General features: G+C 52.4%; 1 protein-coding gene across 9 annotated transcripts in view; it reads left to right on the forward strand.

Annotated features, from left to right (window-relative positions):
- The window catches only part of AOPEP (aminopeptidase O (putative)), a 347,107-nt gene extending 325,421 nt beyond the window's left edge, over positions 1-21,686 (forward strand). For 6 of the 9 annotated variants that reach the window (XM_073880702.1, XM_073880706.1, XM_025851623.2 and 3 more), the window contains 3 exons: positions 16,413-16,499; positions 18,365-18,509; positions 21,545-21,686. In XM_073880702.1, the coding sequence (XP_073736803.1) occupies positions 16,413-16,499; positions 18,365-18,505 (228 nt within the window). In that variant the 3' untranslated portion in view covers positions 18,506-18,509; positions 21,545-21,686. The other 3 variants (XR_012374760.1, XM_073880705.1, XM_073880704.1) reach the window with 3 other exon arrangements.
- Positions 21,687-26,983: the final 5,297 nt, after the last annotated feature.

Genomic DNA, 26,983 nt, shown 5'->3' on the forward strand with positions numbered 1-26,983 from the left:
CCCATAAATTCAGGAGTTAATGGAAAAACTTCAGAGAAGACACATGTGGCTTTTTACCCACCTGAGCATAGATCAAACAGGCAACTGTTGCTCTTTAGTTCAACTCTTATATTTCTGTTTATGGGAGTTTCCAAATGCCAGCCTGTTATTTTTAATTAGTGTTTAAAAGACGTTTTTATTTATAGGCATGAGGTTATGTTTTAATCAGAGCTGAATTCTTCTGGAATGCCAGGCCCCTGTGACAGGCTGCGGATCAGAGCAGGCGCCGGGCACCTGTCACTCTGTGCCCAGAAGTTGTGAGGCGCAGGACCCTGTCCCCCCCACCCCTCCGCCAAACTCTCAAAAAAAAAAAAAAAATTACACAGCACTCCTTGCTGCAGGCTGATCTGGCCTGCTTTCTCTGGAGTTTGTCAACCCCTGCCCTGGGACCTGCCGGGTTGAGCTCAGGGGTGGGCGGGGGCCAGATGGAGGAGGGCCTTGAGGCTGTGGTGTGCAGTTGGGATTTTTCCTAACAGTGTGCCTCCTGCCCCCTCCCCAAGTTCTCTGAGGTCCTGGTGTGAAGTTAGTTACCCTGACAGCTAGCCTCACTGTGAAGTTTCCTTGAAATGTGACTCAGAACCGGAAAAGCAACAGCGTTTTGACCAACTAGGCTGTTTTCTAGAAACTTTATTAGTTAAGTGTGATTTCTTGTGACATTGATTAGCAGGGATTTAGTTGAATAACCATCTGCCTTTATTTTAAGTGACAGAACATTTCATGGGAGAAAGAATTATTATTTGATGGTAAGGTCTTGAGGATTCTGACTTTATTCTCGGTGCTTCTCCTTGACCTAAACAAGTAAGGACCGTCCCTTTCAGTCATTATCAGAGCTTTTAAATATGTCCTAAATAGCAGTCGTTGGAAAGTTGGCCGAATCTACTGGAGTGTGGCAGGCCGTTTCTGTGGCATGCCGGTGGGAAAGGGCTCTGGAGTGACTTTACTGGCAAGGAGCAGTGTGAGTTATGGCCCTGCTGCTCTTTGTTCAGGGTGCTGGGACCTGGGACCGAGACTTCAGCCCCAGGGACGACGGGGCTCTCCAGCAAGAGCAGGGGGTGTAGTTCCCCCACGTTTCCAAGGTGTACGGAAAGGCTCCCCTTGCCTTGGACGGACCTTTCCCCTGAAAGCCCATACGTAATGTCCCTTTTGATGGGGGCCTGCTGCACCTTGTCTTGTTGCCACAGCGTTTCCACAGCTCGTTGAAGCGGAGGCTCCGGCTGCTTCCGCCCTGCTCATCCAGTGCGCTGCAGCACTCTTTTGTTGTCAGAGCAGTGTGTTCTTGATGCATCCCACCAGAGTATGCTCAGCTGTGTGAGACGCCTGTCCTGCCATGAATTGGGGCCCTCCATCCAGTAGCTGCTTCACCTTCTTTGCTGTCACCCCCCTGGGCCCTTCCTTCCTCCCTTCTCTGTGTGTGGGCGGGCTTGTGTGGTCCCACTGGGAGTTTTAGTTTTAGTTATTCTCTCTAGGTAGCTCAGTACCAGTATCAGCTGTGTTGCTTCTGGGTTTTAGCTGTGTTCCTAGAACATCTGATCCGTGGGTCAGGATTTCTGAGCATGGCGCCCAGGCTGATGTTGCTCACCAGGGTGTTGCATGTCAGGTCAGTGGGTGTCAGCCTTCTGAATGCCAGTCCCTGGCTTCCAGGTGCCTGTGTCACCCGTGGCATGAATACACAGGCCTGCTCTTCGGGAGAGGGCTGCCACGTGCTCCCAGGCTTACGGGAAGAGCACTGGAGGACAAATGGCATTAGAAGCTGGGCAGTCACACGTGTCATCGTAGGCCACTTCGTGCCTTGCCTGCCCCTTCTCATTGCCACCACATGAAACATGGGGTACTGGTGGGGGGATGTTTGCCTTTCTTAGCCTGGAAAGTAACCCTAAGCACAGGAGTCAACCATCTTTTACTCCTGATCTAATGAAACTACTAACCGTATATGGGGCTGCTTTTAACCAGGATGGAAAATGAGCTGAGGGGAACCTCAGTTCATAGAAATGTATTGTCTACAGTTTTTGAGCATATTGGCTCAACTAAAGAGCCATGGAAGTTAAAAAACAGAAGTTTAACTGATTCTTGGAACAAAGGGTATTTTCTAAGATCCCTTTCTAAATGATGACTTTCCTGCCCTCTTTCAGCAGGTCTCTTGAACGGTAGCAGTAGCTGCTGTGGTTGGGGGGGAGGTGAGGATCCACGCAGCTTGGCTCTGGGACCTTTTTTCCCAAGAGCTCCTCAAGTGACCTTGAAGTTAATTTCTTTCTATAGACTACAAATGAGCACTTCAAAATTAGGGGCACACCTCAAGTGAGTTTTCAGAAATTTAGAATCAGCAACTCGGCATCTTATCTGGCCTAGATGGGAACGGAAGACATTGGTCAGGAAGTTCCCCAAGGTGTCATGCTCTGCTCTGGTGCTTCAGTTGGTAGATTGAGCCAGAAAATTAAGTCTCTGGGAGAGGCCATGACCAGCGTCAGCTCCTCCCCTCATTGTGTTTGGGGAAGTACTGAGGACTGAAAAGACAGGTCTCGGGGGTTGGGTTGGAGTGGGACATCTGGGCGCCGGCCCTCTAGTCTCCTGTCAGGGGACACGTCCTCATGGCCGGCCATGAGAAGGGAAGGGATGGTGCCTGCTCCTGGCCGTGGGAGTGTCTCTTCCACGCCTTGATCTCTTCTTAACACCCCGGCCGAGCACCTGGTCCTGGCCAAGGCACTGCCTTGGTAATGAGCTCCACTCAAGTCCCGGGCCCCCAAATGGCTGGTGACCACAGCCAAGTCATCCCCTTCCTGGGTGCCATCTTCCTGTCTGCACAGCGGTTGCCTGGACAGGACTGCAGATTTCCGGCTTTTTAAATGACCACAGCCAAGTGGCAAAATGAGTTTCACAAAGCCAGTTTTACTCTTGCATTTACTATCATTTCCTAGTTCATTTTCTTTAAAAATGTGCATGTGATAACACGATGTGAGAAAATGTCTGCGAGCGTCCATGGCTTTCATGTAATTTCTGTTCATGTAAGATTCACAGTCTCTCATTTGTTGTGAAATGGTCAGGTTTTGTTATTTATCTGAAACAACCTTTATATTCTCTCCTTCCTTTAATCTGTCAGGGAGAGAGAAAAGAAGCATAAGCTACCTGTTAGGAGCCTGTAAGCATCAGGTCACAGAGTTCTTGATCTGGGGGCATGGTGAGCCGGAGGGGTAGGGTGCAGGGGAGAACTTGCTGTCAATCACGATTTCCTAGCTTTGGCACTTCGGACATTTTGGACTGTGTAATCCTCTGTTGTGGGGTGGCCTGGGCCTTGTAGGAAGGTTAGCATTGCCGGCCTTTACCCATGAGATGCCAGCAGGAGCGCGACCCACCCACCCCCGGTTTGGCAATCAAAAGTGTCTCCAGACCTAACCAAATGTCTCCAAGGGGTTAGAGTCACCCCCATTTAAGAACCCCAGCTCGACACCACCAGCTGATTCACAAAAGGCAATTTTTCCCTCTCATCTAATAAAGTGCTGTACTTCTAAGGTTCCAAAGAATGTAACCTTGGGAAAGGTGAAAACAAAATCTCTCACAAGGAGAAAAAGAAGGAACGTACAACTAAAGTAGTAGTAGCAAGCACATCTGAGGAAGCAGATTAGCAAAGAGGGACAAACCTGTTTTACCACTAGAACACAGAAGAAGCCATGCCAGCATCCGACCGCTCTACTTCGCTTTGAAAAGGACACATTCAAGGTTGATTGCAAATGGAAAAACATCCAACCTTGCGGGCCTTTCCCACATCACTGCCTTCCCTCTGGTTCCTGCTGAAGAGCCCTTGAAAACCCAATAAATGGCCCCCTCCCATGGTGGGCTTCACATACGTGGGGGAGGGCGTGTATTTGAGTACGTTGTTACTAAGAGAACTCATTGTTTGCTGGAACAAAAAACACCACAGCATGTCTTTGAAGTCTGAGGGGGATGATTCCAGGAGTGCAGTGGTCTGACAACTCTGGCGCTCATTTCTGATTTCATTTGGGCCCAGAGCATAGTTTCTGTGAATTGAGAGAATTTCATGATTCACAGACCTTGGCATGTTAAAAGGGCAGAGAATAAAAGCTTAGTCAGTTGCTACGTCTCTGAATTCTAAAATTGATCCATCGCTGTGATTCTGCCCGTTCCTTTTAATGCTAACACTCCTTCCGTTCAAGGTCACAGTCTTCCACAGAGTGTTCAGGTCTGGTCCCGGTCACGCGGAGCTCCCTGTCCCCCTTCACCCCTCTGGTTGCTTTTCTGCAGCATTCCAGCTACAGAATTAAATAGTTCTGTTTTGTTTTCCTCACAGAGCAGTTTAGAGGAGAGGTTAGTTGTAATCTCTTTAGGCTCTGTTGCCACTTCAGGATGCTCAATTAGTTACATTTATTAAAATGTGGGGTCCCAAACTCTGAGCCTCCTTCCACTCTGGTCCCCCTCCCTGCAATCTACGCAGTATAGTGACAGATGCTGTGGCCCGTGATCCCGGGGCTGTGGGAGGGCGGCCTAGTGCAAGGACACCTCTTCCTCCCTCCCCCCAGAGGCTGCACACACACCCCAGGACCTCCCCATGTCCTCAACCAACATTGTCTGGAGGCACCATCCTGGCCTAGAGCCCCACGAGGCAGTTTTGGGATTAAGCATAAAAAAGAGACCATTGTGGAGAGTCAGAATGGTATGTGGCAATTAGCGAGGTGGTTTTTCAGGGTGAGTTATGAGCTGGGAGTTTCCCAAACACCTGCCATATCCAGCATTGGGCTGTTTGTCACAGTTTCTTTGCAGGAACAAGGGGTCCAGCTTGGTGGCCTGCTGACATGTCTAAGCTCAGGTTACAAATCAAGAGGTCAGATGCTGTTGAAACCCAACTTCTGGATGTGAGCTATAGTGTGAATTTTAATACCCATTTTTAAAAAGGCCAAGACAGTGCTTTGGAGTGGAAGGGGGGGCGCTCAGCTGTCTCTTTGACACAGTATTGTAATTCCTTTTCTAGAGTTTTGAAAGCTTGGGTGGGGTACAGATTGAAAAAAGAGATCGGGTTAATTTTCTGTAGTTGCTTTAGACATACCTGTCTTTTTAAACCTTGTGCCTTTTATGATGTGGGAAAGAACAGAGCTCTTATATAATTCTTTAGTTATATTTGTGTATTTTTCCTTTGTTGTATTTGGTTTGTGAACCTGTTTTTAGAACATTTCCTTTCAAGTCAGGAAGGTATCTCTAGGTCTTTCTTGGAGTTTTCTTTCTTTGTTACTCAGTTCAGTGCCCCTAGGTTTTTTCCTGTGGAAATCTTGCAGCAAAGTGTCCCCTACTATACTCTGATAAAGGAATTTTTTAAAAATTGGTCTAAAATGACAGAGTTAAAAAACTTACTTTTTTAGATTAATATTCCTTTCTTGTTCCTGAAGCCAGGGATTGTGCTTTATTTACATGAATTGTTCCAGTATGTTGGGGCTGCTCAAATGTGTGTTAAGTGATGAAGATAAAAAATGAGCCACTAATTGCATAATCTGCTCAATTCTTCTTAGGACCATTTAAATAAACACTTAAAATCCGTTGATAATATTTACAATTTATCTGTAAATAGAAGAAAAAGGAAAAGAACATTTAATAGAGGGGCATTTAGCCACAGGTTCAGCCAGACTTGATTGGAAAAGTTTCTAGTCTCTTACTGTTCTTTGTTCTTTGCCATTTGGCGCTCAGCAGCAGGTCCTGTGGTACAGAAGCTTTATATGCCCCCCACACCCCCATCTATACAGATTTTCTCAGAGAGATGCAGAGATCAACACATTTTCTGGGGTTACAGATAACATTGCCTTAATGCTCTTTTGGTAGAGCCCAAAACCCAGTTACATCACATGTCCATTTTATCTTTAAAGGGCTCACGAGTGAAATCATTGTGGGGTTTTGTGGGTGCTTCTGGGTTCTTTATTCCTCCATCAGTAGTTTACATACTTAGTATTCTATTTCTGTGCTGAAATCGACAGCAAAAAAGCGCACTGTTGTCCATGAACACTGCCATCTTTTTCTCACAGCTGTAAACTGAGCCATATTCACATGTAAAGTGTCCCATAAGTGCCCTAAAATAGAGGGCTCACTTTTTCCAAAATGCTCCGTCTTTCCAGATTGCTTTTCTCCCCTCCAGTGCCTTACCTGGACACATTCCCTGCTCTCTAGTTCCCCGGCACACCAGGATTTGGGCGTTCGGGGAGTCTGGCCTTCGCGCTGTGGAAGCCATGTACCACACGTAGGATGTAGGTTCTGCCTGAGTCGTGCAGGGAGCCTTCCCCAGGGCAGTGGGCAGGCTCTGTGGCCCCCACTCCATGTCGTGGCAGCATACGCTCTTAGGTGTGAACGTCTGTGCTGGTCCCGGAGAGCAAAGGGAAAATTGGATTTAAACTGTTTAAAAAATTAAAGAGCACCCACTTATATGCAAATCGTGGCATTTTGTGTGTGTGTCAGTGTGAAATTTAGGGATCAGTTAAACTTTATGGGGTGGCAGTGACACTGATTTTTTTTTTTTTTTTTAAAGCTACTTGGTCTGCATGTTGCAGTGCAGCCTTGAACCACATGGAACCATGTTCCATAGACTGAGCGGTCTTGCCCATATGTGGGTAGAAGAAGCCAACCGGGCTGAGCTCAGGAAGTCCCCTGGCTCTGCTGTTGGGACACCAGGTAGTTTCCTCAAGAGTAGACTGTAGAACAGTGCCCTTTGCTGAAACAGCCTTCCCCAGCTTGACTCTTAGGTTGTTTTTAATAACAGCTTTGAGTAATAATTCACAGGCCACACAATTCACCATTTCAAGTGCACATTTCAGTGGTTTAGTGTATTCGCAGAGTTGTGCAACCAGCACCACAGATGATTGTAGAAGGGGATGATTCCAGGAGTGCACCAGAGTTGTCAGATTGTAGATGTCATCCTCCCTTAAAGAGGCCCCCATGGCCTGTAGCTGTCGTTCCCGTCGCCCCCACTCCCAGTCCTGGCAACGCCATCATCTCTCTCTCTGTCTAAATTTGCCTGTTCTGGACGTTCTTACAAACAGAGCCGTACACAGTATGCGACCTTTTGTGACTGGCTTCTTTTCACTTCGCCTCCTGTTTTCAGGAATTGTCCGTGTTTCAGCATATATCAGCACTTCATTCCTTTTGTATTGCCAAATATTTTCGACCGTATGGATTACAACCGTGATCCATCCATCAGCTGATGGACTTGGGGCTGTTTCCACATCTCGGCTGCTGTGAATAGTGGTTTTGTAGGGAGGGTATTGAAAGAAATAGCCCTTAAAAACAGAGGGGAAGGGAAGGCTGAAATTTTCGCGGCATGTGTGGTATGGCTAGAAATTGGGCTTGGGATGCCTCCTCGTTCAGGAACTGGTGTCTTGTGTTCCTTCTGCACTCCTGTTTGTGCAGCTCCTTCTCAGAATCTTCTGCACCACCCCAGCTTCCCCCGTGGCACCGTGTTACGTTCTGTCACGGCATTTGTCACAAAGGTATTGCTGGTTTCCTGGATTTTTCTTAGACCTTCTATTGAACTACAAGTTCCAAGAAGACGGGGGCTTGTCTGTTTTATTCACCACTTTATCCTCAGCATCTAATACTTATTTTTTGGAGAATGACTTTTCCTGAGTCTCCAGGTGTTCTGGAATAGTAGCTACTAGCATCTGACGTGACAGGGTGATTGGAGTAGGGAAACGCCTTCCTGGGGGAACAGTCCTTTTTGGTAGAGACAGGGAGGCCCTCCGTCCTCGAGTCTGCCTCTGAGGAGAGAGAGAGAAAGCACCAGTGTCCCTTCTGAACTTATCAGAGGAGGTAACCCCTGGTCCCGTTTTCTGCCAACAGTAAAAGTCCTCTTTTCCGTAAACGTAATGCAAGGAAGAAAAAAGGTGGAATGTGTTCCTTCCTAATTACAGACTTACACGTAGGAACAGACTGCCATCGAGTTTTGATGGGAAAGGAAGGCAAATTGTGCCATATTTCAAGGTGGACCCAACATGGGCTCCCAAGTTCTACTTTTTGAAGCCAGTTGCCCTTAACAGCATTAATGTCATTAGATGAAAGTATATCCACAGGAGAAGGAAGAGAGGTTAGCACTTGCCCTTGTGAACTATGGAAGACTGCCTCTTCTAATCCTTGCCCTTTGTCGTCCCATTTTTCCTCCCGGTCGCTCTGGGTGGATGTGTCAAGTGTGAGGCAGTCCCGAAGAAGCCCTGTTGTGCATGTTGCCACAGCTCTGGCTATATATTTGGCTCTAACCAGGTATAACTGGTTGTCCATCACCGGAACTTTAGGGGCTGACTCAGGCATGGGTGGTAAGAGCCCCGAGAAAGAGCAGCCAGCCTCTGATGCCTCATTTGTTGTCCCTACCGCACCCGCCCAACTTTGTGACAGCAAATGCAGTAACTTCTAGGTCTTTTTTGTTTCGAAAAGAGCGTGAAGATCGCAGCTCTTCAGAGAAAGGAGCAGTGAATGTGGAGCGCAAAGGAGAAGTGCTAGAGTCACAGTACAGATGTTGGGAGTCTTGACGTGACAGCCACACAGCTGAGGGGTCTTTCATCTTTTCTCATGAGGCACACCAGACCGTTACACATGCTGCCGAAGAAAACACTGGCTGGAGATGCTGTCTGTCCTGGAGCCACACTCTGCAAAGGCCTTCCTGCCCTCACCAGCAGGAAAGCCACTTTAAAGCAAAGTTAAATCCAATTTCAGACACAAATTGAAAAAGCGGGTTCATTTATTGCAGTGTTAGACTTATTAACTCCCAAAAGCCATGAGCCTTGGTCTTTCTGTTTACAGATATAAAATGGAACTCTAAATGAGGCTTAATGGGCTTCCCAGATCATGTTCCCTAGACAGATTTTTTTTTTCCCTTTAACAGTAAATTTTGAAATCAAAAGGACTGAAAAGAAAGGGGAGTACTTCCTGTCATAAATAGGATGGGTGGCATTCTTCAAAGCGTTTTACAGCTTCCAACTGTGCCTTATAATTTCCAAGTAGCTGGAAAGCATTCTGAGTCTTTAAAAGGGCTTCATTCATTCAGAGACATTTGTCAAGCATGTACTGTGTGCCAGGCATCGAGACGGAGCCTGGAGATGACCTGCAGGTGCCCAGCCCCTGCTCTCCCTGAGCTGGTGTTTCAGGGCAGGTACGTACGCGGGCAAACAAGGAAACACAGGCTGCCCCACGAGCACTGGGGGCGGAGCAGATCGCAGACACAACTCGAAGAGCGTGGCTGGTGGCGGCGGAGTGCTGATGGGCTGGGGGGATGTGTGCGTGCCAGTGCGGGTGTTGCTGGGGTCACAGGCGACGTCCTCATCCCCTCCTGTCTGCTGGCCCCTCCCAACCTCCTTGTTAAAAAGCCAAAGGCTATTAACACACTTTGGGACTTTGTGGGACACACTGAGACTTTAATGGAGCTGTGGTGCGTTAACAGAAGGGCGTCCCCTGTCTTTTTGAGCGAAGGTATGTGGGCTCCACTAAACTAGTAAGCCCAACAGCGGCAAGTGGAGAAAAGGAAAAACGCAAAATAATATATCCATGTTGAATGTTGCTGTGAAGATCAGAAACAAATTTGGCTGAATGGCTAGAATTTCATGTTCATTGGGTTGTTTGTATAAAGTTATGTGTTTATAATTTTTAAACATTTGAAGATAAAGCAGAGAAGCAGCCACCTCCAGGAGCCATAGGTGCTTTTTCAGGCTTGGACAGTGATGTGCACCAAGCCAAACCCTGGCTCCAGGACCACAATGACAGGAGCAATGTGCCTGATTTCCTCTCTCTGACGTGCATGTGCCTGTGTTGGCTTGGTGGCTTGGAGAACCAAGGCCAGGGGTATTAGCCGAGTTAGCAGAACTAAGCTCTTGGTTTACATCTGCAGCAGTATCTGCACAGCCTCTGTGATTCTATTTATTCTTCAGGCACAGTAATTCTGAGACACTGGTTTTCAAACTCCGCCTCCGAGGAACCCGGGGCCCCACAAGTTTACTGTTTACCTTAAAGGTGTTTCCTACCTGACATGGAGGTTTAAACTGCTTGAAGAACCACTTACATTCTTTAATTTATCTTTAGAAGGTTCCAGAGTATACTTTTACCAGAAGTTAGAAGAATTATGTTCAAGAGAAGTTTGAAAACCACTTTGGAAAATTAGTCTATTAGTTAATAAGCAGGCTTATGGGGTGCATTCCCACAAAGAATATTTTATTTCTTTGAAATAGCTTCATGGAAAACACAAAAATTGAAGGAAAAAAAGGAAACTTGAGGTAAAAGCTATAAAAGAACTTTGAGAATTGTGAAGTGTTACTAAGCATGAGACTGGGGTGTGTAGTGATTCACAGAGGGAAGCTCCGACAATGTGGGGAGACTAGGAGCAAGCTGGTTTAGGGGGTCACTCTTCCCAAAGATTGTGTTTCCTTGATGTCAGGTCACCCACCCATGCGTGATGCCTTACATCTGCATTTGTGCTGGGCCCACCAGCTCGAGAGTCACTCTGTTTCAGAAGGAATTTAACCCATAGGGAGAAAAGGACTCAAGAGGCCCCACGTCCAGGAACATGCTAGATGTTCTGGCAGGACCAGGCTGAAGTAGGCCTGAGCCAGCTCATGAGGACCTCCCAGCTCTGTGTTCTAAGACATCATGCAGGTAGCTTTGGGGGTTGAATGTTTACTAGCACCACTTCACCTTACCTCACTCCAGGACCTGGGGTGTGGGCTTCCATCCTAAGCAGAGGTCAGCAAAGTGTAGCCAGGCCAGCCCCGCCCACCCCATTTTTGTAAATAAAGTTTTATCTGAAGACAGCTGTGCTCACTTATTTACGTACCATCTAGGTTGCTTTGGCAGTACAGTGGCAAATGGGCTGCAAAAAGCCAAAAACGCTCACTGGCCCTTGATAGAGAAAATTTTCCAACTCTTGTTCCACAGTTTGGCAGGAAACCGGTTCTGGATACATGAAAATTCTCAGGTTGAAAAGACATTGGGGTGGGGAGTGGGCTTGTTCTTCAGCAGTCTTTGTCTCCTGTTTCTGGGAGAGAACGACCAAATGAGGGGGACCCCCAGCATGTCCTAATGAAGGTCACAGTCATATCACAGAGAGGCCCCATTGGGTCATGGGACTTGTCCCCTTGAGTCTGAGATGTGGAGTGGGAATACAAATGACCCCTGCGAGGCAGGTCCCATTTTTTTGAGCAACGCCGAAAGTCAGGGGAGCAGGCCGGAAGTAGTTCGGCTCAGCCTTTGAGTAAGAACTTCCTTGAAATGGCAGAAATGCCATGGGGCTGGGGCTGACGCAGGGCTGAGCTGGGCGTTCTGTCTCCACAGGTGGTTTGGGAAATTCCCAGTGCCCGGCCCCTGGGTGTACTGGATGACAGGAGACGTGCCAGCTTCCCCAGGCCTCTCAGCCCCTCCCTGGTGGCACCCCTGTTCTTCTCCCGCAGGGAATCTCAGACTCCTGAATCCAGTCACTGCAGGCAAAGCAGGGGCCCAGAGAGGCCTGGGGACCTCGTGCCCCAACCCCCCTACCCCCAACCGGGAGCCCAGCCCCATCTGCACCTTCCATCTCAGGCTGTTCTGCCTCACACACCTTCCAGGCCACCCCCTCGCCCAGCAGCCATCCGACGGGCACCTTGCTCTGTCATTTGGCCAGTTAACAGCACTTTCTTGACATGATACTCCCAAGTTTTTATAAATTCAATAAATAACAGAACTTCTGAAATAGAAAAGAAAGCCAGAAACATGCCACTCCTGCTAAGGTGACAGGCACTCAGTATATCCTTAGGTACACTCGCCATGGGCACCCTCAAGTCAGTTTCCACAGCAGCCAGACAGGGACCACCCTCGTCTTAGCCCGCCCAGGGGAGCTGGGCTGCGCTGACGGGGCTGAGTGGCAGACCCAGGTCTCCAGCCTGGGGCCTCGGGCTCTGTGGCTCAGGGCACCGTGGGTCATGAAATCAATTGAGTAGCTCACTGACCAGCAGAAAGAAAAGGACAGAAAATACCAGAGTGAGGGGCACCTGGGTGGCTCAGTTGGTTGAGTGACTGCCTTCGGCTCAGGTCATGATCTTGGAGTCCCGGGATCGAGTCCTGAGTCGGGCTCCCTGCTCAGTGGAGGGTCTGCTTCTCTCTTTGCCCCACCCCGTCTCATGCACTCTCTCGCAAATAAAATCTTTAAAAAAAAAAAAAAAAGGGAAAGAAAATACCAGAGTTGAGGGAAAGGATTCCGTGTGTGTGCACATGTATACACAGCTATACGTGTCAAATGCAGGATACCTTTTGGATAGCCAGGCCACACGTCTGCCAGGCCTCCCAGGGGCTCAGGCCTGTTGCCACACACACAGCCCATCTTCCTGGCGGAGTTCCTCCTGGAGGAGTGCCTGCTACAGGTCAGGGATCCACCAGTCTGGAGCAGTTATGTGGATTATTGGAGGGTTTTTATTCTCTGTCACCAAAAGTGGGTCCGACATGAATCTGCTTCTGCACACCTCCCCTTCGTTGTTCCCACCTCAGTTCTGGCACCCAACCCCAAAGAACCAGTCCCATTGTTGGCCATCCCCAGGGAGAACATTAATGTCTGTGTACTTACCACCCTTTGTTCATGGAGGCTTTGGAAACCTGGAAACTTTTGGAATCCATTTCCAGTGGTGCAGATTAGCACTGCTGTATTAAAACTCACCTGTGCACCGAGGGCAGCACCCACATCATTTTTCTGTTCAGTATATCCCTTAAGCAGAACTCTGAAGAGCAGAGTTTCAGACTAGCTTTCGTTGGACTGGAGGATTTATGGGCGCACACCTGTATATGCATGTCTGTGTATCAGCCTTCCTTGTGACCTTGTGGGAAGAACCAGGGACCTACATTCTCTTTTTCTTTATCATTCTTTCTCAGTCGTGGGCCACCCGCTGTGCTGAATGGTTCGTGTGTGCGAGGAGCCCCCCATGTGGCCATGGCAGGGGGACGGGACCCGCAGGGAAGGCGCGGCGGGAGGAAGGCCTCCAGCACCCTGCCATGCACACTGTCGCAGAGCAGCGGGACGGAGGGCGCCGGCCCTCGGGGTCCCTGGGACCCTGCCCTTCGTCACCTGGGGCAGCTCTGCCTCTCTTCACTTCTGAAATGCCCCTTTTCTCATCCTCCTCAGGTTCTGGTTCTTCTGCCCCCCCCCCCCCCCCCGTGCCTCCTCACCCCTTCTCTGGCCGGCTGACCACGTTGACGGCCTTGGGGACTGGGATGTTGGCTGCTGGGGCGCTTTCAGGTGCTGCCTGGCACGAGGTTGGAGTGAGGAGAATTTGAGTCCTCGTTCAGAAGGTCATTAAATGTCTTCAGCTCTATTGACATAACTGAAGTACAGTAAAACGCGGATCTTTAAAGTGGGATTTGATCCGTGTGGGCCTGTGTGAGCGCCTGCAACAGGGAAACGCGATGAGCAGAACCCAGGAGCCCGGGAACCTGTGGGGGGAGGCGCGCCAGGCGCGGGCGCAGTCCTGTGCATGCGCGGTATTTGCCGGGGAGCTCACTGACGGAGTGACAGACAAGGCGGCCGCTACCCCATTGTTTAGTTAAATAGAAAATGAGGAAGGGCAGATCTACGGGATGGACAGTCCTCTGCTCAGAGGCCTGCTCCAAATTCTCTGGCTCTGGCCCCCCAGCACAGGAACCTCACTTTCTCCAGTTCCAGTGGGGGAAGGAGCGTGATACACATATGTGATGGCCCCTGTCAAGGATTCTCCAGTTTCTCAGTCATCTGGAAGGGGAATATTCTGTCAGTACATACTTTGGAAATATTGCTGGGAAAAATTGAGACAAACATCATTTTGCTGCCAGTTTTTTGGAAAGACCCCCATTATGTGTGGTGACAAGTGGCCATGCGGGTTAGCTCCTGGAGTTTAGGGGATAAAAAATGAGGGTTTTCTTTGTGAAAGAAATAAGAAGAGAGGTAAAAGCCCTGTGCGGGAGCAAGAAACATCTGTCAGGCCCTCAGCCTCACGAAGCATCTCTGTGGTGTCTTGTAAACATCCTGCCCCTGAAGTGCTGTAATGCACTGAGCTCTTTTGTAAAGAAAAGGCTTCTTGTTTGTTCTGCTCTTCCAGGGGAAGGGACGCTGGGCTGTGCTTCCTGGATGCCATGTTGGCCTTCAGGGGTCAGAAAACTAGATCTCTTCTTGTGACAGTAATCTCTTTCTAACAGTAAGAGAGATGGCTGTGCTGACCTCATGTTGGTGTCAAAGAGCCTTTCGCTTGGGCCTCCTGGACTTTCGCCCCCTTGTGGTGGGACCACCCTGCCTCCGCCTGCCTGGAGGCCCTCTTCTGCCACGAAGTAGGCCCCCAGGTGGGCCTTGTTATTGCCGTCTCTGTGCATCAGGGAGAGGAGAGCACCCCGTGGGCAGGGTGGAAAGGGGCGCTCTTTCATGAGGGCCCCGGGCGGGGCACAGAGCAGTCGTCAGCCCCGCAGGGTGGGCCTCCCACCAGGGCACCCCCTGCTCGCCAGGGGCCTTCTCCTGACCTTGCCGAGCTGGCCCCTGTTTTGTGCAAGCTCGCAAGGTGCCGCTGGGGCTGTCTGAGGGGTTGAGATGAGCATGACTGGGAGAAAACAGTGAAAGGGCATCCAGTGGGGCCTGGTCGGGTGCTTTCCAGGGCCCGGGAGCGGGGTGTCTGGTGGTTCTAGTGGCTTCTGATTGGTGTAGTATGACAAGCTGGCTTCTCAGAGCTCAGTCTGCTTGTCCTTTTCTGTGAGAATATTGTAGGGGCTGCCCTTTCCCTTTTATGGTCTGTTCATTTCTGTTCGCTATGAGGAAAGAACATCTTTTGGAAGATGGAAAGATTGCCAAGACCCATCCAGTCCAGTCTCTTCCCGTTTGTTGTGATGCTCCGAGGCTATTAGCTCATTTCCATGCGCCTCTGAAATTCCTTCGTGGATGTAAAGTTCGTTGGCATCCTGTCCTTAGAAGTTCAAAGGGCTTGCTGCCCACAAGCAAAGGGCAGAACCCCTGAGTTAACACCCAGTCTTGGGAGTGCACTGTAGCCCAGGGGAAGGATTCTTCCTGGATTTGTTTCATTTCTACTTGTTTGTGTGTAAATCTATTTATAGTAGATTAAAGGAAAGATCCGGCCAGCAGTGGGTAATGATATAATTTACAGGGGCCCCAGCCAAAATGTTGAAATTGCTTATATTATCCCATTGCCACAAATGGATTACTGTGCAGGGTCTCCCTCTTTCAAAGGCAATAAAAACAAAAGAGGGAAGGAAGGAAGCTTTTTAGGTGCTTGTAATCACTTCCGTGGAGGGCTGATGTTGAGCCAGTAAAGGAATAGAAAGTGGTGGACTGCTTGCTGCGTATAATTGAGAGGACTTGGGGCAGTAGGCATGGGCCTGCGACTGGATTCTGAAAACCGAATTCAGGTAGATTCTCCACCTAAGGAATGTGCCAGGAGATGCTGGGGCTCTGCCTCCACCAGCAGAGACCACTAGTCCTGGGCCCAGACTCCCGTATTGTCTGGAGGGGCTGGGGTTCTAGCAAATTCATTCTGGGAAACCTTGAGTCAAGTGGATCTGGACTGAACGGCCCCCGCAGTGAGCTGGGCTGTTTGCGGCAGGCTGTGTAGACGTGTGGCACCCCATGGGCACACGGGGGCAGGAGGCTGCTTGTGGCAAGGGCTCTGCCCTCCTTCCTGGCCTCAGGCGCCCTCCCCACGTGCTGCAGAGGCGTGCTGTGCATCTTCTCGGCAATGTGGAGGACCGTGTCTTCCTGCTCTCACTGTCTATTGTTATGATCAACAGCGTTGAACTGAATTGGTCATCGCCGGAGATTAAGCAGCCGTCGTTTCGAAGGGCATGTCCATTGACCGCATGCTGCGGGGCAGAGCTGGGCTGGCTGGGCAGTGTGCTTCATTGCCCAGTTATGTTTTGCATTTATCTGGTGTCTTGCAGAATTGCATTTAAAAACATCCGAACATGGGCGCCTGGGTGGCTCAGTTGGTTAAGCGACTGCCTTCGGCTCAGGTCGTGATCCTGGACTCCCAGGATCGAGTCCCACATCAGGCTCCCTGCTCGGCAGGGAGTCTGCTTCTCCCTCTCACCCTCCCCCCTCTCATGCTCTCTCTCTCTCTCATTCTCTCGCTCTCTCAGATAAATAAATAAAATCTTAAAAAAAAAATAAAAAAATAAAAACATCAGAACACTTATCTGAACCATGTCCTGTCTTCCTCTAAAGTTGACACACCGCAGTCCAGTGAGGAACATGGTTCCTTTCTTTGTACATGAAATTAAACTAAAACAAAATTTACAACAAGGTGTCAGCAACATTAATACAGTTGAGAGAGTGACTTTTGCTGATACAAATTCTGTCGTTAAGACAGGCTGAGGAAACCCCCCCGGTTTGTTGCTTACTGGATTTTCCCTCCTTCCTTAAGGTTCGCCATCGATGGTGTGAACTCATTGTTAAGCACAAATACACAAAAGCCTACAAAGACGTGGAGAGATTCCTCCAGGAGGATCAGGTAAGTTTCCTTTTTCAGCAGATGGGAATTCTTTCATTCCGTCCCCTGACTTCCAGTGCACTTACTAACACAGGGACCCAGGTTGTGAACTTCTCTTTCATAACAAATATTTAAATATTTTGCAAAGATTTTTTCTTTTTTTTTTAAAGATTTTATTTATTTGAGAGAGAGAATGAGAGATAGCACAAGAGAGGGAAGAGGGTCAGAGGGAGAAGCAGACTCCCCGCTGAGCAGGGAGCCCGATGTGGGACTCGATCCCAGGACTCCAGGATCACGACCTGAGCCGAAGGCAGTCGCTTAACCAACTGAGCCACCCAGGCGCCCTTTGCAAAGATTTTTAGGAAGTAGGTAGGAGCTTCCCTAACACATTCTGGAGCTGATTTTCCCCTCTCTCGGTGTCCCTAAAGCAAACCAAAATGTTGGTTTGACGTGGCTGTGGACCACTGTCATTACCACATGATGCACATGCAGACCTCACAGCGTCACCAGGTCTTGGGCCAGGCCTTGGCTTAGCTGTCCCGGTGTGCGCCCATGTCTTCAGCGGCTCTGAGTAGTCATGGAGAGCCCCGACTGCCTAGGACAGCCTGGTCTGTGCCCACACCAGCCACGCCCCGCCGCGCCTCTGTGTGTCATCCCGTCTCCCCCACCCCCCTCCAGTTCCCGTCCTGCCAGAACTTTCCTCACTATTCACGGGGGAAGGCGGTTGCCTTCCCCAGAGCCCGCAGGAAGCACGAAGGAGCGTGAACATGTTCGGGGGTGCCCTCCTTGCCGCCTCTGCACACCCACGTCTGCCCGGCGTGGCTGTGGGGGGTGGTGCATGTGCCACAGGTTCTGTCAGCTTCTGGAAGGCATTGCTGTTAGCATGACCGTTGTGTGCCGCTGAGCGAGCTTTGCACTGGGCACCGTGGGCTGGCAGAATGGAGCCATGCTTCCGTGGGGGTGGGGCGAACAAAGGGACTTTTGAGAGAGCCCAAGTATGGGGGGCAGCCAGCAAGGAAGGGCTCGTTCTTCCCACAAAGAAAAATACATGACTTTGTAGCAGAAGAAATGTCACATTTGCACAGTTGGAGCAGAGGTGTTTGGAAACAGGGACAGAATGTAAGAAGCAACTTAAGGTTTCTTTTGAAAACCAAAAGTAACTGCTTTTTTAGAGCCAAGACCTTTGCCAAATAAGGATTACAAGTCAGCTTTCTCAGGGAAGACGTTTTTGAGCCCCAGACTACCGAGTTTTTATCTTGTGCTGTCTTTGAGATCTTTATTTTAATTTGTTCCAGCAGAATGTAATGCATAACTGTGCTTGGAGCAAGAGAAAAGGCAGAACCAAAGGGGTCTTTTGGTCTTCCAGGATATAATCGGCTATTTTTCAAACTGTAGCAAACTGCAGAGGTGGTGTTTGCTGCCCGGGTGGGCAAGGCTGGGGGGCTCGGCTGGGCCGGGCAGAAGCAGTGGGCAGCTGTTCCAGGGCAGCAGGACGGTTCTCCCTCTTGAGGCACCATGGGATGTGCTGGGGGCACTGTCCTGCGAGGAAGGCCTGCTTGCAGCCGTGCGGGTTTCCATGGCGGGCATTGTGGGGGCCTACCTGCCTGTACCTGGCATTCCTGACACAGTCATCCCTGGAGAAACAGGTTGTCAAGGTTCTGTTGATGGAATGGATAGCTAAGAATTCTGGGGGGGAGGGGGTCAGTGTGAACGAGAGACAAGGAATGGAAAACTGTAGGTTGCAGAAGTACAGCTGGTCAACCATCTGTCTTTCTCGGGTCTCTCGTCATTCCCAGACGGGCAAGTTTGTGAGCAAGCAGCATGGACTGTGTGCATGCGGACGCCTCATTCCTGTCCCTCCCTTGCTCTGCCCCTGTGCCCTGCAGGCCATGGGTGTGTACCTCTACGGGGAGCTGATGCTGAGCGAAGACTCCAGGCAGCAGCAGGTCGCCCACCGGTGCTTTGAGCTGACCAAGGAGCAGATGGAGAGATCCTCAGCCGAGGTGGTGGCCGAGATGTTATTCTGAAGAGGTGATTCTCTCCCTTCCCTTTCTCCGCTGTTCAGCTCTAACCAGAGATTCCTCGTTGGAGCCACATGAGCTGCTAATGAGGTGCTGAGCCACGGTTCTCTGCTCCTGCTCCGTGGCCAGTGGCCAGTGGCCTGTGGCCTGGGAGGGCAGGCAGGGTAGGCACCTGCTTGCAGCATGTGGCCCGCTCTGGCCAGAGTAGCTCTCCTGGCACTGTCCACTTGAGGTTCTGTTACTTGTAGGGACAGAAACATGGGAGAGCACTTGGAGTATTTAGACAGTGGCCTGGGGAGGCCGCTGGAGCACTGATCCAGTCGTCCAGGTGAGGGCTCATATGGGAGCACGTGGCCAGGTTACCCTGAACCCTGAGCTCCGTGCAGATGTCTGTGTGCATCCCTGGTCCCCCGGACCCCCATCTTCAGGAGAACTTGCGGGGCCACCTGCCAGAGTGCACCATGCACTTCTCGACAACCCCGTGCCCGGCTTATTTCTCACCTTGCATTGGAGCAGAATTTCTCCCTGGTCTGCACTGGAGTGCGAGCCCTAAATTATTTAAACTGCTCCGGTTAATTGTGCTTGGAATTGACCTGTTAGATTTACATCCTAGCAGTTTGTTTTTAACTGGGTTTCTGCATTTTAAAAGTCACATCCCAATGGTCTGGGAAGCTTTAGGTAGAACTGTGGGGCTGTGAGCATGGCCCGTGACAGCCACCACGGCTTCTGTCTCTTCTCGTTGTTCTTCGAGCCTTTATGTGATATAATGGGGCCTAATTTTGTATCATTTTTTTTTTTTAACTTCACATCAAATCTGAAGCATTTTTGATGTTTATACAGCTTCTCTACATGTAGAATTCTTCTTCATGGTTATTTAATATTTTATGTAGATATTCTTAATCTGTTGTCAGACTTTCAGTGTGCTTCTGTTTTGCTGTTAACAAAACCATTTCTGACGTGTTTAAATATCTTATTTATTTGAAAGAACTCAATACTAAGGAGAGGGTTTTCTAAAGTATGATCCCGTTCTTCCAGAAAAGTCCAGGAAACATGTTTGCCAGGAAAAGGAAATAGTGGGGGTATTTGCCACGATTGTACGTCTTGTAGTGCAACAGCCGTGCATGGTCCTTCCCCCACCGTCCCCGTGGCGGCGGTGGCGCGTCCTGGGCAGAGCCTGGCCGGCAGGAAAAACCGCAAGCCTCTCCTGCTGCCACCCTGTGTAGCCGCGGGATAAACCCTACTTCTCTGACATGTTTTATTTCGTGGAGAGTTGGGGTTTCCTGAAGACTGTGCATACAGTGGGGCATTCCCCCTGCCCCCTTGCAGCTTGTGGGGAGCCACAGTGGGCTCCACGGCTTTCGCTTCTCCATCTGGAGTTTTCGGGGGAGCCCCGGTCACGAGTCTGCTCCCCTCCTGTCCCTGCCCCTTGGGAATCAACGCAGGGCCACATGCACACCCCTTCCCTGTAGCTCCTGCTCAGTGACAGTGGCATCTTCCAGCGGGGGACGCCCCGGCCCTGTTCACTGAGAACCCCGGGCCCCCAAGGTGGAAGCGGCGAACCACGTAGGGGCAGCTGCTGGTTGCATTTTTCATTCCGTGTGCCAAAGCTGCACGGGCGCGCGTGGTCGCCGCTGAGTCCTCTGGCTGTGGGCTGGGCCTCCAGGACGCCAGGTAAAATGCCCAGCGAGCCGAAGTCGAGGCTGCGCGGTGGCCGGCGGGTGGACGGCGGCGCCTGGCGCTGCTCCGGTGCTCTGGCTGCTTGGGTTCCTGGCATGCTGATTTGTGACTTAAGATTAAAATCACATTGCCAGGGATTACCACGCAGCCATGACCTTGGCTGCTCCTTCAGAAGCCGTAGTTCTCTCTCTCTGCAGTTCGGAGAACAGACGCATCTTGTAGCTCTTCTCCGGAAACAGAAGAAGCAACAGCTGTGGAAGACGCTCGGCGGCCCGCTCCTTACGCCCAGCCGACGACCTCTCTGCCGAGGTGCAGAGCTTAGCTGATTGGTGAACAGTGACTGGTTTCCGCTTTGTTCACAGTGGCTAAGTTCTGCACCTGAAGAGAAGGTGAGATGGGGACAGTTAAGCTGCTGGGGCAGAGGCCGCCGCTGAGCGGTCCGCTCGGTGCCGGGCGCGATTTCTGGAGGCTACGAGACCCGCTCGGCTCCGAGGATGCGCCTCCCTCCTGTCGTGAATACATGAATGTATCAAAAGTCTGCGGAAATATAAACTCACTAATTAGACATCTGTCTGAAAGGTCAAATGTATTGAAAGCTACAAAACTACTTCTTCTCTTAAGAACTAAAGCTAAAGGCATCACCAGGAAAATCAAGTGAAAACTATGTCAGCAGTGGGTTGCATGTGAGTGGGGCTGGTGCTTTCCAGGCGAGCCCTGCTCGCAGTTTGCCGAGCACGGTAACCTCTGTTTTGTGTTCGCAGCCCCCGCAGGACGGCACCGAGCTCCCAGCTGAGGCACTGCTTCCGGGCTGTCGATTGGACCCGCCCTCCGGTGCCTACTGAGCTGATATCAGTTCTCATTTTACACACTGGCTCAGTTCAGCAGGAACAGGAGTCGAGCCCTCGAGCAAAAAGCCTTCCTGTTTGCAAGTGCCCAGAGGCTCCGGAGCTGGGACTGCGCCCACGTGAGGACCACGCGTCGGTGGCGGTGCCCATCTGTATGTGGCCCTGGGGTGTGGCTGTCCATAGAGCCCTTGTGCCCTGGCGCCTGGAGGGCGTGAGCTTCCATCCTAGAGGCGGACCGCAGGTAGCGCTGCGTGGGGCACCTTGAGACTGTGGGAGCAGGTGCAGTGAAGGGGGCCGGAGCCGTGTGGGGCAAGGAAGGCCGGGCTGCGGCCCCCGGCTCTCACGGCCGTGTGCGAGCGACGCAGCTGTGAACCCCACTGGCGGGGTCGTGAGGTGCAGCCGGTCTCCTCCCGTCCTCTGCTCAGGTCCTCTCTCCGAAGCCGGAGCGGAGGCGAGCAGAGGTACAGGTTATAAGCATTCCTCTGTTACCAGGCAGTAAATTTTACTGCTCTTTCCTTTTCAGGGAAGGTCACAGCGAGATTCTTTCTTATGCATCTACACTTAGCCCTGGACATCGCAGGAAGGGTAACGGGGCTGCTAAAGCCAGCAGCCGGCAGCATCCACGCCTTGGTGCTTCTCTTTCCCGAGGCTGCTCTCCCTGGAGCTCATGGACCGCGTGGTGCCTTTGTCCCCTGCCCTGAACTTGCCACCTCGAGATATTCAGTCTGCGTTGGATCTCTTCTGTGAGGCGAAGGCGCTTCTTTCACACAAATGATGAAAGCTGCCTGAGATGCATTGGAAAAGCTGCTGAACATTTTGCATTGATCCCCTCAGCATATGGCTGCACTGGAGATTTCTAGAATTCCAGGAAGTCAGCTTCTGTATCCTGGGACCAGTGGAATTCTTCTCTAGATCATTTCAGAAAGATTCTGCAGGATTATTTTGATTGTTGGGTCTGTTGTTCAAATTTGTCCAAACGTTAATACCCTTGGTAAAAAGGCAGGGTAAGAATCCAAGACGTATTCACAATAAAACAGTGGATTACTATTTTTGTATTCCTGTGTGCTTCTGAATTTAATAATTAAAAAAAAAAAACGGTGTTACCCAAGGGGTATTCTCTGCAAGCTGGCCCCGCCCCTCTCCCGCCCACCGGCCCCCCCTTATGGCTCTCCCTGCACTTGGAGACCAGGCTGCAGGCGCCGTGTGGAGGGGGGACGGCGTGCAGCCACCAGGCCGCTGCTCTGTGCAAGCCCGAGCCCGGCTCCAGAACCAAGTGCACCTCGCTCTACATCTGGCCTGTGGGAGGAAGCGTGGCGTTAACACCTTCCTTCATCAGAAGCTCTTGGTCTTCAGAATTCTTTAATGGGGCCTGTTATTCTAGAAGGTTTCCCGGGGGTTTGCTCTTCACTGTTACACGTGTTCTGCATATGAGGATATGTGCCTTGTATACCACGGTGGTACAAGAATCCTTTTGATTTTTGAATTTTAATAAATGTAAGAACGCTGCTCCCTGTGCCGACTTGGAATAGATGGTCTGCGTGAGCGTGTTGGGCCTACCAGGTGGAGCAGGAAGGGACCGGGGGGCGCAGACTACGCCTGTCCACGTGCACACAGCTGCTCCGTACCTCCCTGTGGCCGGGAGCAACCCGTCGGCCCAGTGGTTAGCTGACTCTTGTTCTTCCAGAAAGTTAAAGCCCCCCTTTGTCTCTCAAAGCCACTGAGGCAGGGCTGAGCCACCCCACGCATGGGATTTTACACAAAGACAGCTAATTCCCTTGCTCCCATGATCCCCTGAGTCTTGCAACCAGTTTCGGCCCGTCCCTGAGGTGTCACCTGAACCGGCACCCCCCGCCCCCAGTCCCCTGCCCCGTCACTGCCCTGGCTGAGGCCTGTGCCGTGTCTGCCTTCTCGGCCTGCGACACTGGGGGCCTTGCCTGTGCCGGGTGTTGTCCCCCATGGGGACGGTGAGGGAGGAGGGGTGAGTGGATGCCCCGAATTCCCGCCCACACGGCGGGATGCCCGTGGCTGCCCTGCAGTGAGGGGACAGACAGCTCGGACTAGCGTGCTGTTTTCTGCACATGTCCTCTGATTGCAGAAAAGCAGCCATGGCAGACCGCCCGGGGCGTGCAAGGGGCTTGAGGTTAGAAAGCCCACTGCCCTCCCTGGGTTGCTGTTCTCCACAGGTGCACATAGCACCTTTTCCAAGGGCGGCCTCGGGGCAGGCGGGAGAATTTGCAGGGGGCCCAGGAGCCCTGGGGACAGAAGATGGGCCGTTGTGGAGACAAGGGTGTGGGTGTGCCGGTGAAGGAGGAAGGCTGCCGAGCCCAGCTTCCCCCAGCGGGGCCCGCCCTCCCCCCAGAGAGGTTTAACTGGGCAGATCCCCACCTAGTAAGTGACAGGATATGAATGTGGGTCCACGTGGCTCAGGATTTCCCTCCCTGTGACAGCTCCTCATGGCCTGGACTGTCACACGCTCCCCAGGGACAGCCCACCTGTCACCGAGGCCTGCACTCTTTATTTGCTGTAGCAATGGGCCTGGGTGAGGGCGGGGTCAGGTGACACAAGCTTTGGGAAAATGGCATCTTGAGTCCCCATGGAGACGGCACAAAGACCCGTCCGCGTGGCTGTCTCGTACACTTTCTGGGCGGCACGGGTCCTGGTCTCTGCTCCCCCAGAACTCCTTTCTGGCCTAGGCGGTTCCCCCAAGCCCTGCTGTAGTTCTCTCGTTAAGCAGACACGGGGGGCTGAGCTGCCCCCCAGGAGGAGTGGGAGAAATAGAGAAGAACAAGCCCGTTTCCCAACAAGACGGCGTACCCGCAGCAGAGCGCCCGGGACAGGAGGGGCCCACCAGTCACCGTCGGTCCCCTGGTCCAGTGAGAGCGGCTTCCTTACGTGGTGCGTCAGTTTGACCCTGAATCACACTCGGCCTTTACTGGCTGCCAGGAACCCGGCATTTCCCAGGGGTGGTTTGGGGGCTCCCCGCCAGCAGTAGTCCGTTAGCAGGCTCGCTCCTTTGTGAGGCACCCTTGGCCCGCCGAGCCCCCCCTGGGACGTGGGGGCCACTGAGCAAGCCCGCCCCCCCCCCCCACCCAGCCAGGCAGTCAAGCACAGAACTGGCGGTGTTTTAACAGGTTTATTTAAAAAGCAAGAAGTAAAGCCTTGTCCTCTGAGCGAGTTCATCGGTTACCTGCCAGTCAGCTGTCCTCCCCAGAACCAAGGGCTCTAGGAATGGAAGCGCTCCTCCGCCCCTTAGGGAGCAGACCATGTGTCTTTGAAGAGCAAGTCGGGTGGACAGGAGCACATCTCCCCAGGTCACCTTGGCTTCCAGCATGTTTGGAAACAGGCTGGGTCAATCCATGGTTGGACTGAGGGGCCAGGCCTCCAATGTCCCCGGGGTGCTCCCCACTGTGCTGGGCCTGGCTGGCAGCCCCTGGCCAGCCTGAGGCAGCCGCCGTTCTTCTCCTGCCCGGTTGGGCTGAGGGGCTGAGCTTCAGGAAGGGGGTGAAGGGACATCCCGAGGAGCTCTTGCTGCCCGCCTGGCTCCCATCACCTGGCCCTGGGCTTTGGGCAGTGGCCGGGGCAGAAGTGCTGGGCGCCCAGGCTGTACCAGGACCGGAAATGCAGGTGGGGCAGGGGAAGAAATACAAGGGAAGATGTTTCAGTTCTCCCTCTTGGCCTCTATTTTAGGATGACAGGGTTTGAAAGCATTTATTTTTATTGGAATTTCAAATCAAAACATAGAAATAACAGTCTCCCTCCCAAACGAGGTACAGACATGTCACAAAAGCAGGCAGAACCCATGTCCCAAGTACAGGAACCAGAAATAGTAAACTGTGTCCCTAACCTTCAACCATCCATTTAAAATGAACAGAGCTCCAAAAGAAAGGCCTCAGACAGATGTTTCCAGAGCAACCTGGCTTTCTTCCCTGACCCGGCTGATTCAGCGTGGACACTTGGCGAAACCCAAACACGGGCTGCGCCAATGTTTTCAGAGCTTTCCGTTCTGGGCCACCCACTTCCCGGTTCTGCAGCTGAGCGGCGCGGTGGCAGGATGAGGGGCGTGAGGGGGGCTCTGCTCGCCCCGGTCAGCAGGGCCGACCCGCACTGTCCGCCCTGCTGGACGGATCTCTGGGCATCCCGGGCCCGTTGCCTCTGCCGGCCGGCCTGCCTGGAACATTCCCATTCCTGAGAAGTCAGGAAGGGGCTGCTATGGGTGCCACCGGCAGGTGACAGCATGCAGCCGCTTTAGGGTTGGATGGTCCCTTGGAGGGTCCTCTCCCCAGGGCGCCTGGGGCTGAACGGCCTCCAACTGCAGAGAGTGGGGCGGGGACCCTCCGTGCCTACGGACGGGAGCCTAGACTCCTTCAGCCCTGGATCGGGGCTGGGGGCGCAGAGAGGGCCCGGGCGTCGGAAGCCTCAGGGAGGTGGGGGCTTACGAGGGCGGTCTGGACCTCCCAGGGCAGTGGGGGGGGGGGGGGGGGGGGGGGCGGGCATGAACTCTCAGCCCCCGCCCCAGGCCACAGTCCTGAGGACAATGACCTCGGCCTTCCCTGGCTGGGCCTTAGGGGTTTACAAGGTGGAAGGGAGGAGAAGCCGATTGGGGCTATTCACAGGCGGGGTTTTATAGATCTTTTCCCACCCTTTGGGGCTGTCTGGGAGACTGTTCGGCCAATAAGGCATTTCTGTTCCAGTCCAGAGGGTGTGAAAAAAGAGGGAGGAGGCCATCGGCCCAGCCTGGGGGCAGAAGGAAACCCGAAGTTCCCAGGACCAGCCCCTGCCGCGAAGAGCCTTCTGCCGGGATGGTGGGTGGGCGTCGGGCGGCCCCGGGGCCAGAGCAGGCCGCAGAGGCAAACACGGCCCTCGGGACAGGACCGGCCAGAGCTGCCTACTCTCGACAGCTGGGCCCGGAAGCGCTGGTGACAGCACCAAACAGCCGTGCGTGCGTGCGTGCGCGTGCGCGTGCATGGAATGCAAAGCAGAATGCAGAAATGCAGATCAAGGCCTCTCCCACCACGTATTTCCAGCTACTCCAGCAGCGCTCGGAAAACTAACCTGCTCCCCGCGGAGTGTGGGAGAGAATATGGTTCAGGCCCCTGGCTTCGCGGCGACAAGGACTGCCGGGGGTGCCCCCCGCCTCTTGCGGCTGCGCTGCCACTTAAGCAGGCACAGCCGAGGGGGGTGCGGGGCTCCTGGCCGGGCGGCTCCCTTGGGCTTGGCGGGGAAGCAGATACGCAGGGTGCACGCCGTGCGGTTACCTTTGGCCTTCTTGGCGCTCCTCCTGCGGCCCTTGGCCGTGGTTCCACCACTGTGAGGCCCGGCCCCAGTGGCGCGGGAGGTGCCGAAACCGCCTGAGGGTGGGCTCTAACTGAACGGCCAAGAGTCCGGTGTTCCAGAAAGTTCTTTCCCGCTCTAATAGTCTTCCCTTGTTGCACTAGGCCTGGCAGAATGGGCCGCGGTGGCAGAAGTGAGTGTCCTGGCACCGGAGAAGTATACTGTGGATGAGAAAGGCAGGAGTGGAGGAAGCCCCCCCCCCCACACCCCCGGGGCCAGATCCCGGCCCTCCTCACCCTGCCGCTTCGGGCTTGCGCGTCCCCACCGCATGACTGCAGTCTCCCGAGACTCAGTTCTGCGTAAGGAGAGGCGCTCAAAATAAACCCAAGTGCGGGGATCAGGAAGAGGCGCGAGCCAGGTTTAGTGTTTGCCCAAAAGATGGGCCCCGCGTGCGTTTATGTTGGGTTGTAAAGAGAAGACAGATCACTTAAGGGAACGGGATTGTTTTATTTTATTTAATAAATTAAAAGACTTGCCGCAGAAGAGAGAAGGGCAGAAATTCTGGCTTCAGTGCCCTGGAGGCGGAGGCCATCGTGTAGAGCGGCTACGCGCGTATTAGTGACCGCGGCAGCTGGGCGCCCGGACAGACCATGAACTGCTCTGACGGGGCTGCCCAGGGCATCTTACCCTA

The sequence above is a fragment of the Callorhinus ursinus genome, unplaced genomic scaffold, assembly GCF_003265705.2.
Source record: "Callorhinus ursinus isolate GAN/ISIS: 27379988/994484 unplaced genomic scaffold, GSC_fseal_2.0 scaffold39, whole genome shotgun sequence".
Taxonomy (NCBI): domain Eukaryota; kingdom Metazoa; phylum Chordata; class Mammalia; order Carnivora; family Otariidae; genus Callorhinus; species Callorhinus ursinus.